The 19845-nt window shown below is 39.0% G+C and overlaps 1 protein-coding gene across 5 annotated transcripts in view; it reads right to left on the bottom strand.

Moving 5' to 3' along the window:
• fam222aa (family with sequence similarity 222 member Aa) overlaps positions 1 to 19845 on the bottom strand; it is a 67864-nt gene that overhangs the window by 27668 nt on the left and 20351 nt on the right. For 4 of the 5 annotated variants that reach the window (XM_067405518.1, XM_067405519.1, XM_067405521.1 and 1 more), the window contains one exon: positions 121 to 278. In XM_067405518.1, the coding sequence (XP_067261619.1) occupies positions 121 to 226 (106 nt within the window). In that variant the 5' untranslated portion in view covers positions 227 to 278. Of the gene's footprint in view, positions 1 to 120; positions 279 to 19845 lie in introns of those variants that run through there. The other variant, XM_067405523.1, reaches the window with a different exon arrangement.

Here is a 19845-nt window from a genome sequence, read left to right as displayed (position 1 = left end):
TGTGCCAGCAATCAGCAAGCCAAACCAGTTTGCTGTCAACCATTTGTATTTGCCATTTATGATAAAATTAACCTAAAACCAGAAAAAACAAGGAATCTAAACTCTGAAACACAGGCTTACATTTGCGGTTGATGTGTTGCGTTGGCTCAAGACTCTTGCTGCTGCTGCAGACGGCCGTGGCGTGCTGGGGTGCAGGGTTCTGCCTCCTCTGCAGACAGGCCAGCATGACTGCGCAAACGCAGGTACGATTCTACAGACACTGGTTTTCCGAGGCCGACCTGCAAAATAAAATTGTTAAAATGGTTAATGGTGTTAGTCAGAAGATTAAGCAAGACATAAAAGGAATTACACATTTAAATGGGAAAAAGAGTATTATAAAAAAGTCTTTTGGGAACCAGAGGACTTGCTTTTGGCCAAAGAAAAAAATTAAAAGAAAAAGTATAAATACAGTATATTTTTTTAAATAAAAAATAAAAGTGTAAATATTACAAATAGTAATATATTTCAAAAGAACAAAAAAAAAGTCTAAGAGTATTAATAAAATAAATATTTATATTTGTTAAGTATAAATTAAAAAAATGGCAGATTAATAACATAACATAACATAACATAACATAACATAACATAACATAACATAACATAACATAACATAACATAACATAACATAACATAACATAACATAACATAACATAACATAACATAACATAACATAACATAACATAACATAACATAACATAACATAACATAACATAACATAACATAACATAAAACATAACATAACATAACATAATATATGAAAGGGACCAGAAAATGCTGCAAGCCAGATTCATACTTGCAACCACTAGGCCACGGCTCCAACGTGTATATGTATTTTTAATTCAGTTCTTTAACTCACACCTGTGATACACAGGAGGAGGACGACACACACAGAAGTATGTGAGGTGGAGGTTTAATGCTGCTCCAGCTGCCTCTCGGCTCTGTGGGCTGAATCACAAACACACACCTGCTGCATCACATGGGAATCTAGCAGCCCCGTCCTTCCTGGCCATCCCACAGCACCCATCCATCAGCAGCCTATCACTTCCCTCAGTCACAAGAGGAATAAAGCACCCATCACTGCTCACAACACACACGGTAGGAACAAAACCCTGCACTGACCTGCTGAAACACTTTCAACTGTTTTTTTTCCCTGTTTTTTTTATTTTTTATAAATGATTTGGATGTCGAGAGAGAAAGAGAGTCTGTCTGCAGATCAGATGGTGACTGAGACGGTGTTTTGTCTAAAAAGGTCTCGAGGCGATTTCCAGGAGTTTCTGCTTGGAGTGTAAATGTCCATATTGTGTGTGGGTGTATGTGTAACATGCTGATGAGTTGGGTGGGGGGCAAATGCCAAGCGCACATCAGGGCCAGTGACGGGCGTAATCAATCTCCCCCCGGGCCATAAATCTCTGGCTGCATTCCTACTCTGCCTTCCTCCATCTTCAGCTCTTTCGCTCCAGAGGAAGAAGAGAAAACGGGGCGCGCTGCCAGACAGTCGACACAGGAAACAGCAGCTCTGTTGGAGAATGCGTAATAGGACCATCTGACTACGTTTCAGGCACCAATGCCACCCACCAGCCGACAACAAGACTGGCAAAGAAAGTGTAATAGTAAGTTACAGGAACAATCTTGCTGAAGTAACTTTAAGGATAGTTACAAACATTCTTCCAAATATCTTCCTTTGTGTTCAGCAGAACAAAGACATTTATACAGGTTTGGAACTACTTGAGGGTGAGTAAATGATGACAGAATTTTTTGGGTGAACTATCCCTTTAAGGGCACAATGGATGGTTGGAACCTGCAACCATTTGGCACAAGCCCAGATCGAACCACAAGACTACCTAGAACAGGACATTTGTGATTTCAGCACAAATGTGCAAGCATATCGAACTTTGAAAATACTTAAAGGTGCCATCGAACGTTTTTTACAAGATGTAATATAAGTCTAAGGTGTCCCCTGAATGTGTCTGTGAAGTTTCAGCTCAAAATACCCCATAGGTTTTTTTTTATTAATTTTTTTAACAGCCTATTTTGGGGCATAATTAGAAATGCGCCAATTCAGGCTGCGGCCCCTTTAATTGCTTGCGCTCTCCGCCCCCTCCCGAGCTCTCGACTCTATCATTGCATAAACAAAGTTCACACAGCTAATATAACCCTCAAAACGGATCTTTACAAAGTGTTCGTCATGCATGCATCATGCATACATCGGATTATGTGAGTATTGTATTTGGATGTTTACATTTGATTCTATGCTCCGTGGCTAACGGCTAATGCTACACTGTTGGAGAGAATTATAAAGAATGAAGTTGTGTTTATGAATTACACAGACTGCCAGTGTTTAAAAAAATGAAAATAACAACAGTCTTGTCTCTGTGAATACAGTAAGAAACGATGGTAACTTTAACCACATTTAACAGTACATTAGCAACATGCTAACGAAACATTAAGAAAGACAATTTACAAATATCACTAAAAATATCATGTTATCATGTCAGTTCATTATTGCTCCATCTGCCATTTTTCGCTGTTGTTCTTGCTTGCTTACCTAGTCTGATGATTCTGCTGTGCACAGATCCAGACGCTAATACTGGCTTGTGTAATGTCTTGATCATGAGCTGGCATATGCAAATATTGGGGGCATACATATTAATGATCCCAACTGTTACGTAACAGTCAGTGTTATGTTGAGATTCGCCTGTTCTTCGGAGGTCTTTTAAACAAATGAGATTTATATAAGGAGGAGGAAACAATGGAGTTTGAGACTCACTGTATGTCATTTCCATGTACTGAACTCTTGTTATTTAACTATGTCAACGTAAATTCAATTTTTAATTCTAGGGCACCTTTAACGACTGACAGTCAGATGTATAGTAAATAAAGAACAATGACCTCCTAAACTTAATACAGACATTAAGGTTAATTTTCACCTTTGTTTATGTTATGGAATATTACAGCTCATGGTTTTGATTGTGTTTGTTCCAAAACACCTTACTGTGACCCAGACATGTAACAAAACAAAACACAAAATAAAATAAAATCAAAACCTTTGAAACCTTTACAACCCACCAACATTAAACATGTAAATACTTCTATAGCAATAATTTTGCTGAAATTTAAACAAATTTTTAAAAATGATACCATTTATCACATTACCTTTGGCAGCCCTGAAATACTAGAACCGAAATAAAAAACTGAAAATAGAAAACAAAGAAAAAATTAAATAACTTAAAACTAACAGTGATTGATTGAAAACTAACAAAAACTGAAGTAAATTAAAAAGAAAAATATAAAAAAAGATCAATAAAATAGAAATAAATCCTTTTTAAAAAAAATCCAAAGCCATAATAACCCTGCTGAAATGCTTAACATGGTTTGCCTAAGTAGGTATGACATGTTCCTGGCTGGATCAATATCCTTGTTGGTCTGGAACAGCATTCCTGTCAACCAATCAGGTTTTAGGATTAGGCTTATAGCTGGGGTTAGGGGCTTGAACAACATTCTTAATCTATTATCCCTGTGATTGGTTAGGGTCAGGGGTACAAGTAGGGCAATAATTTATAGATATGTTGTTCCAGCACCAACAAAAGATCTAGGAACATGTCCTCCTTGGCTAAATCAAGTCATTCTAGAGAGCAACTGTGTAAATTACAGCTCTTTAGATAGCAACATGATTAAACTGAAGCAGAAACATCTTGAAACTCAGTAAGAATGCCTGACAACCCTTTACCACCCTTCTTGTCAGTCAGACTTTCAGAGGGAACAAATCCTCAAACTGTGAACAACAACCGATAACATGCAATCCAAGAGTGTGCTGAATCGCTCCATTTTATTGACATGTGAAATCGGTGTTATTTAAAGATCGCAGCTCATCTGTAAACATCTCTCTCTCGCTCTCTGTCTCCTCAATGGCTTTCTGTCACAGCGGGGAAATGGATTAGCCCTTCCTGAGACTCTGTTTCCAAAAATCTGCATGTGAATGCAAGCAGATGATGAGGAACTGAGCAGAGAATGAGAGCGAGATCGACAAGCGACTCAGGTCTGTCTGTCTATCTGTCGATATTTATTTATAGTAAACACGCATGCACTTTGAAATTGTGTAGCTATGTCAGCTAACATGTGCTTATCAATGTATGTGAATAAATCAGCTGTAACACCAATAAAATCCCCACCACTATAGACTCATCATTGTCTCCTTTCAGTCAAAAGCAGTACCAGCTCAACACAATGAACAGCAAACGCTGGAAGATTTCTGCAATTGCACTTGTGTGTCTGCTTCCTGAGATATGAGCCAGGTTACGTATTTGCAAATTCTCTTATCACTGTTATTTCATAAAATTAGAGGGTTTATAAGCTGCCGTTGGGAACAAACGTCATGCATACCTGAAAATACCCATTTCTTAGGAGAGACTGAACTCTTGTAGCCCTACAAGATTGAGAAACAAGGTATGCTTGTATAGCTAAAACCAAGACAGCATGGATTTGGTTTGTTGTTATTTAGCATATGATTTTCATCTTAAGCCCTACAGCCACACCGACTTCATAGACATCCCTCTTGAACATCCTGGAGTTAAGTCTCTTGGTTAAGGTGAAGGCACGATTTGCAAATTATATTAGGGCTGGGACAATACATTGATTCTTGAATGACAATGATTCTAGATTGATTCTGATATTTTCGCTCTCAAATCGATTCGGAGCTTAGTTTTGACAGCAGATGGAGCTCTGGGCTAGTTTTTAACTGCACACTCAAATGCTCACAAAGAAGAGTTCGGACAGCGATCGTGCGTTCAGCAGAGTCATGTTAAGTATACTTTTACCTCGGCTCAGAATGCTTTTATGACGCAAGATTAAATGTAAACAGCCCACTGCGAACACCCTTGTAATTTGTTAACCTTTTCAAACTTTATGAATGATTATATTAGGTTTACGTTATGTGTGTAAAGGAACAGGAAGCAAGCAGAGTAAGGGTGTTTCTAAAGCACATAGTGCCATCTGCTGTTAAAAACTAAGTTCAGAATTAACTGTTTTATCCAAATCCACATGCATGGACCATTCAGTGTTCAGTACTACAATGCCCGAGTCTCTCCTGTCTCATGGTGTTTCTTGTGTGTTTTAAGTCGGCGCAACCAAGAAAAAATTCTTTCACACACTGTTCATCGGCACAGTCAAGAATAACTTAAAGAGGTTGCCAACGTTTACTAAACTGTTGACTGTGGCCGCCTGCAGACGAATTTTTATGACCATAGATGGTGCGTGTACAACAGCGCACGTCCAAGTGAGTGCTTGAAAAGTCCACTAGATAGCGCGCAGGCGCCAAACACGTTTTTCTGCACTCACGGGCAAAGGAGTATCTTTGAAAGGCTTGCGCGCTCAACTGTGCATGAGAAAATGAAGTCTACATGGGCCTTAACCGCTCCAAATTGTAGTGGAGCTGACGGCTCACATCGGGAAATATAAAAAATATATATATATATAAAAAACATAAACACACACACTATCTATCTATCTATCTATCTATCTATCTATCTATCTATCTATCTATCTATCTATCTATCTATCTATCTATCTATCTATCTATCTATCTATCTATCTATCTATCTATCTATCTATCTATCTATCTATCTATCTATCTATCTATCTATCTATCTATCTATCTATCTATCTCTCTCTCTATCTATCAATACTGGACTGGACTGGTTGCCAGGTTCTCATTGGGCTGACATTCCATTTTATGTAACTGCAAGTCTGCAATGTTCTGATTGGCTGCAACTAGGTGATGCTACACAGCATTTTTTGCTTTCAGTGTAGACAAACAATCTACACATACAACTGTTTAGAACAAAACACTCTGAAATCTCCAACTGAGACATGTAGCTTAAGTCAAAGTAGACTGTGCATAAATCAGTTTCCGTAATGAAAGTACTTTTGACTCTGTAACAATATACAGTTTCAGGTAGACACGCACTTAGTTTGTCTGATGCATGCCGAGATCTCTGGCGAGCGAATTAACCTGGCCTGAGCCCCCTGAATTCTCTGAAGTGCACTTCTGTGAGAGAGCTGAAAAGATCGATATGCTGGAAAGTGAGGGGAAGGTGAAACGAAAAGAGGTGTTAGTGAGGATAAAAGAATCTTAGACAAAAAGCATGAGGGGTAAAAGTTGATTTCCTGTCTATAAAATCCCTCATTGTGACCAATATAGACTCAGCCACTAGGGATTCTATGTATATTGATGTTAAGGAGGGAGAGAGGAATGAGCATTTGCGTTTGTCTGCGATATCTGAGAGCTGAGGGGATGGATAGGAGGGGGGATTCTCTTCCTAATTGAATGGTGACCTGCCAGCTTGGTGTGAGTGTGTGTGAATGTCTGTGTGTGTGTGTGTGTGTGTGTGAGACAGAGAGCCCCATGCAGTGCTTTTAAAAGGCCTGTGCGTCTCCCCTCTTAATAAGCCCAAACAAGTTAATCCAATCGACACACCCAGACCCTTTTCTTCGGCTTTAACAAGCAGCCACTACAGTCCCCCATAATCCCTCACACACACCGCACCGCTGAATGGAAAGCAATGAAAGAGCCCATTAGAGGGACAGACAGAGTCCCCGACCCCTTAACTTCACTACAGAGCACACACACACAATCTTAGACACTATTATATAAAAACCACACGCGCACACACACATGCAGCTGAACACGCTGAGCAGGCAACATTAGAAACAAAATCAGAATAACACATCAAGTCACACACACACACACACACACACACGGATAATGCAACAGGACAAGGACAAACGAGAATGCAAAACACTCACAAACAAACAAACAATCCTTCAGAGGGGACATCTGCAGACGGGCACGCACAAAGGGACATAAATCCAATGACTGTTAACAAGACACGCACACACAGGAGACCCGGCGCTTCCTAACAGCACATGAATACAGGAGAGGGCGTAAAACCCATAGAGCGCAAACAGTCCTGCTGACAACAAACAAACAAACAATATACGCACATGTTTCCACTATACATACAGTCTCATTCAATAGCTAACAATATTCGCACACAATATCCACATCTGCTAAAGAGCCAGCCTCCATTCCAGGGTTAAACACAGGTCAGCCATTGTTGCAAGCATAAGCAGATGGAAGATGGTTTATTTTGCACCTCGAAGAATGAACATAAACATATTGCAGTGGTAAATTCTTGCTTACTATTGAGCTCTCCACAAGGCCTGCAAATGGGAGCCGGATGATAATACGATGAAGTCTATCTCTGTCACACCATGTGAAACCACACGCCTGTTATCTTGAATCACGCTACAGTAGCCCACATTAATGCTGTCACATCGGTGGCTGAAGCACCAGCTAATTGACCACTGAGACAAGATGCTGAATGAACGTGTTTGTGTCTGTGTGTGTGTGTGTGTGTGTCTGTGTCTGTGTGTGTCTGTGTGTGTGTGTGTGTGTGTGTGTGTGTGTGTGTGCAAAGTGAGATCACCTGTCTAAAGCAGTGCTGATGCATTCACAAAATACATCTAGGATTATTTTCTAAATGTTAAAATGACATTTGGACATTTTCAAAGTAGCCTATCCATCAATAGCGCAATAGGGTGACGATCAATAAACCTGTCGCATCGTGCTTACTAGGGTTGTTTGAATGCTCAATATTTTTACTTGGCATCAAACTAAGAAAAAAGTCTAAGTTGCCAATGACCAATCAATGCCTTTGCGGTTTAAATAAATAAATAAATAAATAATATAAAATAATTTTCATGTAACGCACACATAACTGATGAATGACCGATATTAAAATTCTACTTTGTCCAAATAAATAAGATTTAAAAAAAATTAAATACTAAAATCAGCCATTTTAAATGCTACAAGTGAATTTAGTCATCACACAATTATCATGTACAGTATGAAAAATGGATATTCACTGTGAGATTACATTTAAAAGTTTTATGAATTCATTACTTTTTAAAAGATTAAGTGGTCCCACTTTATATTAAGTGGCCTTAACTACTATGTAAATTACATTTAAATGAATCATTTAATACACTGCACTTATTGTGTACATACATGTTTTTACATTGTACTTATAGTTGAAAAACACATGCATGTAATTACATCTTTAATTAATTTCTGTAATTACATTTATAATTACTCTTTTGACCCATCCCTTAACCATTGCCCCTACCCTTAAATCTACCAATACTACCAAAGCTTTCCTTAACCTTACCTGTATCCCACCTCAATAGCTGCAAATGTGTTTTGCAATTCAATATGAACCTAATAAGTACATTGTACTTATTTTTTGTTGTAAGTACATAGTAGTTAAGGCCACTGATGTGGGACTGATTAAGTTTAAGTGAGCATTAGATGGAAAATGTTACCTAAATGCAAAAATAGTAGTAAAATAATAGTGACCATGCACAATGCACAAAGAAATATTTAATACTGGTCAGAATGAATGAATGAATGAATGAATAAATAAATAAATAAATAAATAAATAAATAAATAAATTATGCAAGCTACAGCAATGTGCACGACTTATTCTCTCTTTACCAAGCATTTAAATACAACAAATTGTAAAAGAAAGATTGCATAGCCCAAGCACAGACTTCACACAAATAAAGACACATCGGAGCAATTGGTTGTCCGTTAAACTGCAACAATCCACAGAAAAGGACAACTAAACTAAGCGCTGGCCATCACACTGTTTGTCACACATCTGAACTCATTCACATAACACAAGGACCTTGTTTAGGATTAACACAAAATGAAAACAATGGCCTATTCTATGCACAACACCCCCACCCCTGAAGGCATTCATTTGTTAGTGTGAATATTCAAGTGTCTTCTCTTGCCGTATTTTGTTCATTGTTTGCGCTGTTTGATCACAGCCTGAGGGGCTGAAGTCTAAAAGATGAGCCGTTGTCATTTGAGGGAGGGTGAAAATGACAAATAATTAAATCATACACGCTGATGTTCAGTTATGATAAATAAAAACATAATGTACCATCAATAGTTCAAATCAATAGAAAATAATTGAAGCCATCTATGTACTGTATCAGTGTTCTCTAAGGACACACTCCAGTATCCCAGAATCCACCTGCAGGCCTGCTGACCTCAATTTCCATTACCATTGACTGAGGAACAATCAATTACTGGAAAAAGTACATTTTGCAAGCACAACAAAAAGTAGCTACACAGTTGGCTAATAGGCCTTTTATACCTTTTATACCATAACAAAGCTATAAATGATAAACCAACAACAGACTGTGGTGTGAGCGATAAAGATGAAAATATAAATAAAATGTTATATTCCACTCACTATTTTGCCAAAACACAATGTCATGTGACCCAGCCACCATAACATCCACTGCCACTTAACCTTCAAAGCATAAACCTATCTTTGTTCAGGGATATACACACACACACATATGGTTTATCAGACATCTTTTCCTGTAAGATTATCAGTTTTCTGTCCAATAATCAGAGAGAGAGCGAGTGAGCGAGCAAGCGAATAACGGCCCTGCCTGGCCCTAGTGGCAGGAAATATCCGGCACCTTCCATATCACACAGCTGTACTGATAAAGACCTGCGTTATCATTCCCCTTCCAAGGGACATGAAGTAGTGAAGGTGAAGTATGTGTGTAATTCACATGCGCGTGTGTATCTGTGTGAAGGTGGCCACTAAAGAAGGAAATGTGTGTGGAATGGTAATCTTTTGATAAGTCTCAGATATGTGTACATGCTCACAGAAGCCTTCAAAGAAAAGTATCCCAGCTCATCGCTGCCGAGACTTTTGGTCGGCTGCACTCGGCTGACAAAGCTGCTTTGCAAAATGACATACAAAGCAGATCGCTTCCAAACACACGCCAACTCTACCTGACACGCTTGTGTAATCGCACAACCAAACGTGACTGAAAAAATTAGAGGGTTTCATGAAGTCTCCTCCGCTAGTCTTGAAAAGTGCTCTAAAACACCAGCACTTTTCAAACTGAGTCAATAGTGGATGCTTGGGAGTTCACTTAAGCCACGTTTACACTAGAGGACTTTAAACGTCGGCAGATCGCTGTGCTGTTCAGACTACGTGACTTGCTGTTGAAGTCGTTGTGGTGTTCACACTACTTGACACTACGTAAATGATCTGCAACAAGAAGGTTACACACTGCATGAGCTGACAACAACTCTGTCACACAACAACTTTATTTGAAAATGGACATTGGGAAGAAATTAAATTTTGAATTAAATTTAATTTAAATTAAAATAACATTATATTAAAAGTTTAAAACACTCTGGCTGACCTCCCAGAGATAAGGCAAAGACTATAGAATAACATAAGACATGTCACTCGTATTGTTTTGAATGGGAGAAAGCGCAACTCGCAAAATGGTGGAATAAGTCCCGCCTTATAAATAAGGGCAAATCACCGACTGGTAAAATCATTGAGTCAATGCAGCTGCCGTTAGAAGCAACGGTTTCTATAGAAACAGTCAGACGCACGCCTACGAAATGAGGCACAAGAGACGTGCATTTAGGTCTGGGCATGCGCATTAGCTTGATCCAGCCTGAAAAATAAATGGATCATGTCAGTTATTATTGCTCCATCTGCCATTTTTCACTATTGTTCTTGCTTGCTTACCTAGTCTGATGATTCAGCTGTGCACAGATCCAGACGTTAATACTGGCTGCCCTTGTCTAATGCCTTTGAACATGGGCTGGTATATGCAAATATTGGGGTCATACATATTAATGATCCTGACTGTTACGTAACAGTCGGTGTTATGTTGAGATTCGCCTGTTCTTTGGAGGTCTTTTAAACAAATGAGATTTATATAAGAAGGAGGAAACAATGGAGTTTGAGACTCACTGTATGTCATTTCCATGTACTGAACTCTTGTTATTTAACTATGCCAAGATATATTCAATTTTTCATTCTAGGGCACCTTTAATATATAACATGAATTCATCCATTTGTCCTGAAATACATGTGGCCGGTGAACTGGGAGAACAATAGAGTGAGTGAGCTTTATAGTTTCTTACACAATGTGTGTCTGATATGAATAAACGTCGGCAAATATATCAAGTCGTCCGACAGCTCCGGATATTTTGCATACTAGATATTTGTCTGGCATCTGCGAGGTGTCGGTGACGCGTCAGCGAGCCTCTTTGATGCGTCGTTGAGAAGTTCACACATAAAGATTGGCGAGCGCCAATCACTCGCTGATTTTTCATGTTAACTGGTAAATCGGGCTTAAAATCCTGTAGTGTAAACTTGGCATTAGATTATTATAAAAAATATATTTCAAAAATACAATAAAATAGTGTTCAGAAATATATAAATATATTTATATAATTAAAATAAAATGAAAAAAATATTTGACAGCATTAATGAAAAATAAATATAACTGAAAATAAAAAAAAACGGTTCAGAAAAAAAAAAAAAAAAAAAAAAACGAAAAATGACATACAAAGCGGATAACGTCCAAACAAATGCCAACTCTATGCTTGTGTAAATCGCACAACCAGTGACTTCCACATGTGTCTCTCAGACAAACCTTCTATTCTCAGAGAACATTACAGGGTTTTGTGAAGTCTCCTTTGCTAGTCTTGAAAAGCGCTCTAGACAACTTGACAATCATAAGGTCAAGTGAGGCTTGGGAGATTCATCCGATGAGGCCAAAGAACACTGTTTATCCTGAGGATGATGTCATAAAATCCTGGCACAAAACAAACACCAGGCCTGAAACCCCTCATGCAGGCATTCGAGAATAGGTGCAGTCATGCAAAACCCTGCTTATGATGAGACGTGCCCTCTGACCTCTCTCTCTCGCCGGCGTGGCACACACACACACACACACACACACGTCCCTAAGCAGAGTTCAGCATCTTAAATTACTGCCTGCCCTTTCCCTCTGTGTGTTGCCCTCCTCTCCTGACCCCTCCGCTTCGCTGACGGGGAACTGTTCATAATTAAATGTTAATCTAAAAAAAACCCTTTCCTTCTTCCTATCTCTCGCTTTCTCTCCTCCACATTTTTTTGGGAAGAGATCTAGTTAGAGATTGCATTAGCATGAAAAAGCAGGCTGGTAATTGTCTTCACCCAGCGGAGTGATCTGTAGCTCGGTGAGCAGAGAAATCTGAGGATTAGTTTAAAAAAAAAAGAAGGCAGCAGCTCTATCTCTGCTCAGAGCGCAGATGCTGCCCACAGCCACAGAGTCTCCGATTAAATTACACAGTGAAGAGGATGTGGCCATTGACTTTAAAAATTAAATAAAATAGACTAGTGGGAGACTGAAGCTCGACCTCCGTTTTAACTGCCGAGCTTATCCACAAACCCCTCGTCTCGCTAATCTATTAATATGCATTTCTGCTGAAAACGAGGGAAGGGATTGGGTTGGTGGTTAAACGTGGTTTCGAGATATGGCATGGTGTATTAAAGAGGTTAGGTATCCCAAAATCACGCCTGTAGGCCCTACTGCCCTCCTTTAATCCTCGGTGTCACATTTTAGCTTCTCTGCTTGCCGGATCCACACTTCAAACACACATATACCCAGAGGGAAAAAAATATTGCTCAGAGGTTGCTCTTTCAAAGCTCAGGAGACTTAATGTTCTCAGTTGTTTTATTCAAAGAAATAGTTCATCCAAAAATGAAAATCATGCCCTCCAGGAGCTCACAAATCTCATTTGCATATGCGCATATTTCAAACTTGGAAGGTTAAGACTGTTGTGGCAAGTTTGGTGTGAATGATAGCAAATGTCTCTGGATGTCATGGATGCGCCATGTCTAAATATGCAGAACCGCCAATGAGATTTGAGCACACTTGACATTTATGCTGCTTTTGTTTCATTTTTGGAGCCAAAAAGTCTTTGGAATGTCTCCTTTTGTATTCCACAGATGGGTAAGTAAATGATGACAGGTTAATTTTCATTTTTGGATGAACTATTTCTTTGTCTCAGAAGTTTCTCCTAAAACACAAATAAGACATACATAATTATTAACATAGAGTAGGAGAATAGAGCTTTAAAATCAATATGGAGAGCATAACCTAGATCAAACTAAGTCACAAGTGGATGCTAGGATCTTTACAAAAATGTTCAAAGAATCGTGTAGTAAAATGTATTAAAATAATAATAAAAAATACACAAAATACTGGGCTGAAAAAAATTGTGTATTAAAATGCATTAAAATAAAATATTTTGGGATAAGTTTTGCATGAAGTATAAATGAAAAACAAATTGGGACAGGAACAAATAAAGTAATAAAAATAAAATATTAATATTTAATAACAATAATAATTTTACAGCATAAATGAGAAGTTTAATTGAAAATAAAAAGGGGTTCAAAAATAGAATTAAAAAAAATTCACAGTATAAATGTGTCTTTATAAATGAAAATATATAGCTGCCTTTATATTTTAGGAAGGGGGAAACCTTACAACTGGATCACCATGTTTAGTGGTCAGTGGCATCAAAGTTTGAAAACACCTGACCTAGAGAATAGACCTGGTTATTGGAAGAACTTGGTAGGAAATATTTGCATTCATATTTAAATCACTGATTTCTGATTGCAGACAGGATCTTGGCAAATCTAAGCAAAGTGTTCAAGAGTTCAACTAAAGTTCTTGTTAATGTCATTGCTGTCTAGGAAAACAGCGGAGCTGTTAAAAAGATTTTTCAGTCTTCGGAACATCCATTCATTTTGGCCTTACGCCACATGCCACCAAATACATCAGGGATGAGAAAAAGCACTTCCACCTCCAAGGCAAAACTTCAGCCGCCCAATAATCTAATATTTCATAAGCTCCTTTATTTCTCCTCACAGACTTCCTTGAGATGAAACATTTGCCCTGCGAGCAGTGCAGAGCAGAGGGATTAATGGCGTTGTCAGGGTGGAAGTTAAGGACCGACAACTGACCTTCTCCTCTGCCCAGAACTCAACGCGCAATTAGCTACATTCAACGCACCGTGCAAGCCCATAACAGAGCGTCTCGGTTTACAGTTTACAAAGGAAATAACAGGGCAAAAGGGCGGTTCGCACGTGTCTCGAAACACTTGTGAAGACCTTGAAAAACGTTTTTTCCTTGGCTGCTCCTTTGAATTTACCGTAAATAGACCAAAAGAAAGGATCTGTTTGTATGGCAAGCACAGCATGTGTCCCGTCGGAGGGGTAAGCGGAGCTGACGAGAGATTGACAGATTGAGTGTACAGGATACGGGTGAGGAGACTTTGTGTGGAGATATACGACTCCCTCTCTGATCGGCAGTCCCTGACCTTCCGATGCACGCTCCTTAACTTCCTCATTAAGCTGTCACACAGCATGCCAAAAACAAACCAGAGCTCAAAACATATCTCCCTCCCATTCAACCACACAACCTTCCTTCAAAAAAAAAAAAAAAAAAGAAGAAGAGACAATCGAACCAGGGAATGGCTGGATCGGTTTTCAGCATCTCAGCTTGCCCAGCCTGGGTAAATGTGCTCAATACTTGCAACGATTAAACTGGCCGCCCCGTCTAGCCGTAGACAGTCTGCCTCTGTCCACGGCAATCATACCCTATTAGAATAATGATAAGATATCCCGTCTCCATCTCCTTCCTTTCCTCTGTGCTTTCCTGGTCGGGTCTCTGATAGACATTAATTCTAGTTTCATCTATAAAGCCAAGCTCATGCATATTTAACAGAATCTATTACTTTAGGATTAAATTATAAAAGACTGTCCCTCTTAAATTTTTTATAGTCCACATAATTGGATGCAGGGCCCAAACAGGATTTTAAAATCGCCAGTTTATTAATAAAAATAAAAATAAAACAGGGCAGGACATAAAAAAACAACATGAAAGCCTCCAGAAGTCTGTATAAGGGTACACACAGTTCAAGCATGTGCTTGGTATATCCCACAGATACAAACAAACTAACAAACAAACAAACAAGAGGTTCAGCCACATTAAACCGCCCTGACCTGACAGGAAGAGATTTTCCTTTTAATTGGTCCCCAGGGCTGGAGGGACCTCTTGCAGAGAAAGGACACCTCCACAGAGGTTGGACTAGATTTCTGACAGCCTTCAGTCTGAACGGAGATTTAGATGACAAGTGAGAAATTCAGCCTAAGAAATTAAAAAAGCCTGGGAGCGTGACGTTTCGTCATGTCCACAACAGCATAAAGGGGCTTTCATTTCACACTGACAGCGATTTGCAGTGACAAAGCCACAGGAAGTCATTTGTTTTCAATAAAAGTTGGCATTTTGAGGTGACGTGAGCGACACCTCAAAATGCTGCCAATGCGACAAAGTTGAGCAAAGTTCCACACTATGCAAATGAGCAATGACAGGAGGTGTGACTTCCAATGGCAGTGCTGGAGCGCCATGGAGAATTGAGAATGTCTTTTAAATTCCAATTCAATTACTCAATTTAACCTGAATCTGATTTGAGATAGAAAACAGGATGCAGAATTGATTCCTTAATTTAAGGAAATTCATATAACCAATTTTAAAATGTTAGTTCACTCAAAAATATTTACTCGCCCTCAAGTCGTTCCACACCTGTAAGAACTTTGTTCATCGTCCGATCCGATGTCTCAGTGAGACCTGCATTGACAGTGAGTTAATTTACACTTTCAATGCCCAGAAAGCTACTAAAGACATATTTAAAACAGTTCATGTGACTACAGTGGTTCAACCTTAATGTTGTGAAGCGACGAGAATACTTTTTGTGTGCCAAAAAACCCCCAAAATAATGACATTATTCAACAGTATCTAGTGATGGGCGATTTCAAAACACTGCTTCATGAAGCTCCAAAGCTTTACAAATCTTGTTTTGAATCAGTCAATCAAACTGCCAAAGTCACGTGATTTCAGTAAACGAGGCTTCGTTACGTCATAAGTGTTTCGAAATTTCAATGGTTCACTTGACTTTGGCAGTTTGATACAGCTCCGAACTACTGATTCGAAACAAAAGATTTATAAAGCTTCATGAAGCAGTGTTTTGAAATCGCCCATCACTTTATTATACAAGTCATTTATTTATTTATTTATTTTATTTTTTTGCTGCACAAAAATTATTGTTGTCACTTCATAACATTAAAGGTTAAACCACTGTAGTCACATGTTTTAAATATGTCTTTTTTTAGTACCTTTCTGGGCATTTATAAAAAAATATCTTAATTTGTGTTCTGAAGATGAATGAAGGTCTTACGGGTGTGGAACAACATGAAGGTGAGTAATTAATGTCAAAATTTAATTTTTGGGTGAACTAACCATTTAACTAATAAAGTTTGCCAAGACAAATTTGCCTTGTTTGAAAGTTTTGAATAAAAAATTAAAAAGCTTTTAATTTTTGAAGGGTTTAAAGGTGAGACAGACCAAGATCAATAGACACACAGTCAGAAGATAGTCTGACAGATAGACAGACAGATTTCACCAATAGGAATTTGTATATCTCTCTGTGTGTGTGTGTGTGTGTGTGTGTGTGTGTGTGTGTGTGTGTGTGTGTGTGTGTGTGTGTGTGTGTGTGTGTGTGTGTGTGTGTGTGTGTGTGTGTGTGTGTGTGTGTGTGTGTGTGTGTGTGTGTGTGTGTGTGTGTACCTGGTATTCCCTACATTACACTAAGATAGTAATATCAGTAAATTTTGACCTTATGGGGACATTTTTTTGGTGAATGACAAGTCCACATAAAACATGGAAACCAGTTTGTGTGTATGTGTGTGTATACAGTGGTGGAAATGGCTGAGATTCACTTGGGGGACCATAGTTTTTGGATTATTTTTAAACCACAGATGCAGAAAATATTATGTATGAAATTTGCATAGCATTTGGAGGATACTACATAGATAAAAGATGGAAATCCTCTACATTTTGAACTGGAACTCTATCCCCCTTGAAACAACATTTAATATTTCAAACACTTCATTTCGAAGAATGCATTACCTGCACTGAATTTTTTAAAATTATAATTCAGTAAATTCCTCATTCCAATTCCTAAATTGAAATTTAAGGATTGGAATGAGGAACTGTCTATCAAGGGCATTTCCTAACAAAAAAAGAGAGGAAAAAAGAGGGAGAAACCTCTGGATGTCATCGTCCCCCAAATTAGCGCTGAAGGGACATTCCCAGAGCTTGTCCCCACCGCCTGCCAACACTTGGGCGTATCTGCGCAGGGGGGAAATATTTCACAGCATATAAATTATTAAGCGTGTGAGCGAGGCCGGTGTGCTAAGCAGCACGCAGATAGGCCAGTTATTCACAGCTCTGCTGGGACGGCGGCGTCTGCAGCCTCCGCACGCTCCTATCAGATCGTTTGTCACCCGCGATAGACAATTTACTACACAAGCCTTTTTCAATTTATTCATTGTGCTGTCACTGCAGTTTTCTCCCCCGCGCTGAAAGCCGCCATACTTGCAAACGAACCCTGCCTGATGGAGAGAGCCTTTGAGCCGTGTCTATTTGGACACACAGACACACACACCTGCTGAGGCTCCCTCTTTAGTGTGGACAAAGACAAACACTGTCAGTTTAAATCTTCTTAATTGAGAGTAAAGGAAAAGAACCCAGGAGACACAAAAGGCAGATGTCCCTTTCCACTCTCTTTCTCTCCCCCCTGCCAAACCTCGGCTACTAAAACAGTGTGATAAAAGCATGCGAGGTGGGAAGAGCACATAGAGACAGCAAACACCCATCCGCCTTGTCTCAAATTAGCTCCAGGCTGGCTTGAGGAGATAGCCAGTGAGTGCTTCCATTAAGAGCAAACGAACCCCTCTGTGACCACCACAACCTTCTCTTCACCAATCTCTGAGGCTCAGAGGTACACAGGGCTCTTCTGGGAACACCAGAAAGATAGCAGGGCTGTGCTGGCAAAGCAGAACTGCAGTTACCTAATAATAAGGATTTTTGCAGGTAAAACCTTGTCATCTGTAAGACTGAGATAAAACACAAAAGCAAAAACACTATTACAGAATTTGTTTCACTACAATACAGTACAAAATTACTGTATGAAGAATCAAAGTTGAGAATAATGGACATTACAAAAAATCTGGACACATGTAATTAGAACATAATATTGTGCAAAATGTCATTAATTGCCTTGAAAAAGGATGTTAAAGGGGACCCATTATGCTCCTTTTCACAAGATGTAATATAAGTCTCTGGTGTCCCCAGAATGTGTCTGTGACGTTTCAGCTCAAAATACCCCACAGATCATTTATTATAGCTTGTCAAATTTGCCCCTATTTGGCAAAAACACGCCATTTTTGTGCGTGTCCCTTTAAATGCAAATGAGCTGCTTATCCCTGCCCGCTTTCCAAAAGAGGGCAGAGCTTTAACAGATTACGTTTTGGATGCTCACCAACAACAAAGCTGGAGATTCTCACACAGCCAAAATGAAGATTGTCAGTTACGGTGTTTAGCCTTACATTGCTCAAACCGGAGTCAGACACTGGTGGAGAGACTCAGAAAGAAGATACAACTTTTAGAATCTAAATGGACGTTTCTGAATGGTTAGTGGATAAATTTATGTAGTTGCTGTGGAGTTGATTCAACTCATTGACTAGCATGTGCTGTCAGGATAATCTTTTGTGCAAATCCAGCATTGAATTGACCCTTGTTTGTGGAGCAGTCCAGCATAAATGACGGCATGGTAACAACACACTACTACAACAACTCTTCCTCTTCTCTAAAGCAGCTCAACATGGCCTCACCCCCTTTGTAGTGTGTTCCCAGGGGCGGTGTTTATGTAAATTTGAGGGTTTGTGATGTCACCAATGTCACCAGCCGTTTGTTGTAGCCCTTTAAAAAAATATATATATATTCTGTAAAAGAAAATATCTCCCTTTGCATTGAACTTTGAGCATCGTAACTTTGCAGATGTTGTTTATGCTCAAACAGCAACATTACACACTAACCTAAGTTAAAAAAAGTGAAATCACAACAACAACAAAACAACAACTAATCTTACAAATTGTTCTACAAACAAAAAATTTGCTAAACATATGCAACAACAATACCATTATTATAAAAAAAAAATATTTTGCATAAAGAAAAAGCCTGTACTACTATTGTTCATATAGGAACAGTAAAAAAAAAAAAAAAATGTACTAAAAGAATATTAAAGAGTACATAATAATAAGACCTGTTTTTTTTTTTTGTCAGATTCACCATATAGATTGTGAATCTGGTTGGACTTAAGGGCAGAGAAGAGTTAAAGTCCCTCTGGAATATTTTTCTACAAGGACAAAAAAGTTTGGAGTTCTAGAGAGTTGCTGTCAAGCTATTCATTTGAAAGATTTCAGCATCTCTGCGTTTTGCACCATATAACCTTGCTGCTGGATATGTGAGTCTCTTTGATTAGCGGCTTTAATGAGCCACACAATTAGATATGAGGCAATAAAGGGCTCGTTTAGGAGCGGTGTGGTCTCTGACGGCTGAACCGGAGTTAATTGAGATTTACGTGACAAGATGCTACAGCAACTAACAGCCTTGGAGAACGGTCAGCCTAAACTGTGAGCTATTCTGGATCAAAGAAATGACCAAGCAGATAAGAGAGCAAAAGATAAGCCTGCTGACATGCGCTTGGCATCGTATTTTGTATTTTCTGTCAATTTGATACTAACTTGAGGTGGGGGAAAGGCTGAACACTTTGTTTTCATGGGTCTTTTAGCATTGGGAAAAAAAATGCATCAGTGGCCATGACAGAGCCTGAGCCAGAGAGGTTAGGACCGCTGTATCCGTCCTTCATGTGAAGCCAATGCCATTAAATAACAGCAGAGAGGAGCCTCCCCAAGGACCACAGTCCTCGTCATAGTACACTGATCAAGGCAAAGCAG

This window comes from Chanodichthys erythropterus, chromosome 13 (genome assembly GCF_024489055.1).
Source record: "Chanodichthys erythropterus isolate Z2021 chromosome 13, ASM2448905v1, whole genome shotgun sequence".
Classification (NCBI taxonomy): Eukaryota; Metazoa; Chordata; class Actinopteri; order Cypriniformes; family Xenocyprididae; genus Chanodichthys; species Chanodichthys erythropterus.
The sequence above is the reverse complement of the archived record's forward strand: the minus strand, read 5'-3'. Positions and strand labels throughout refer to the sequence as shown.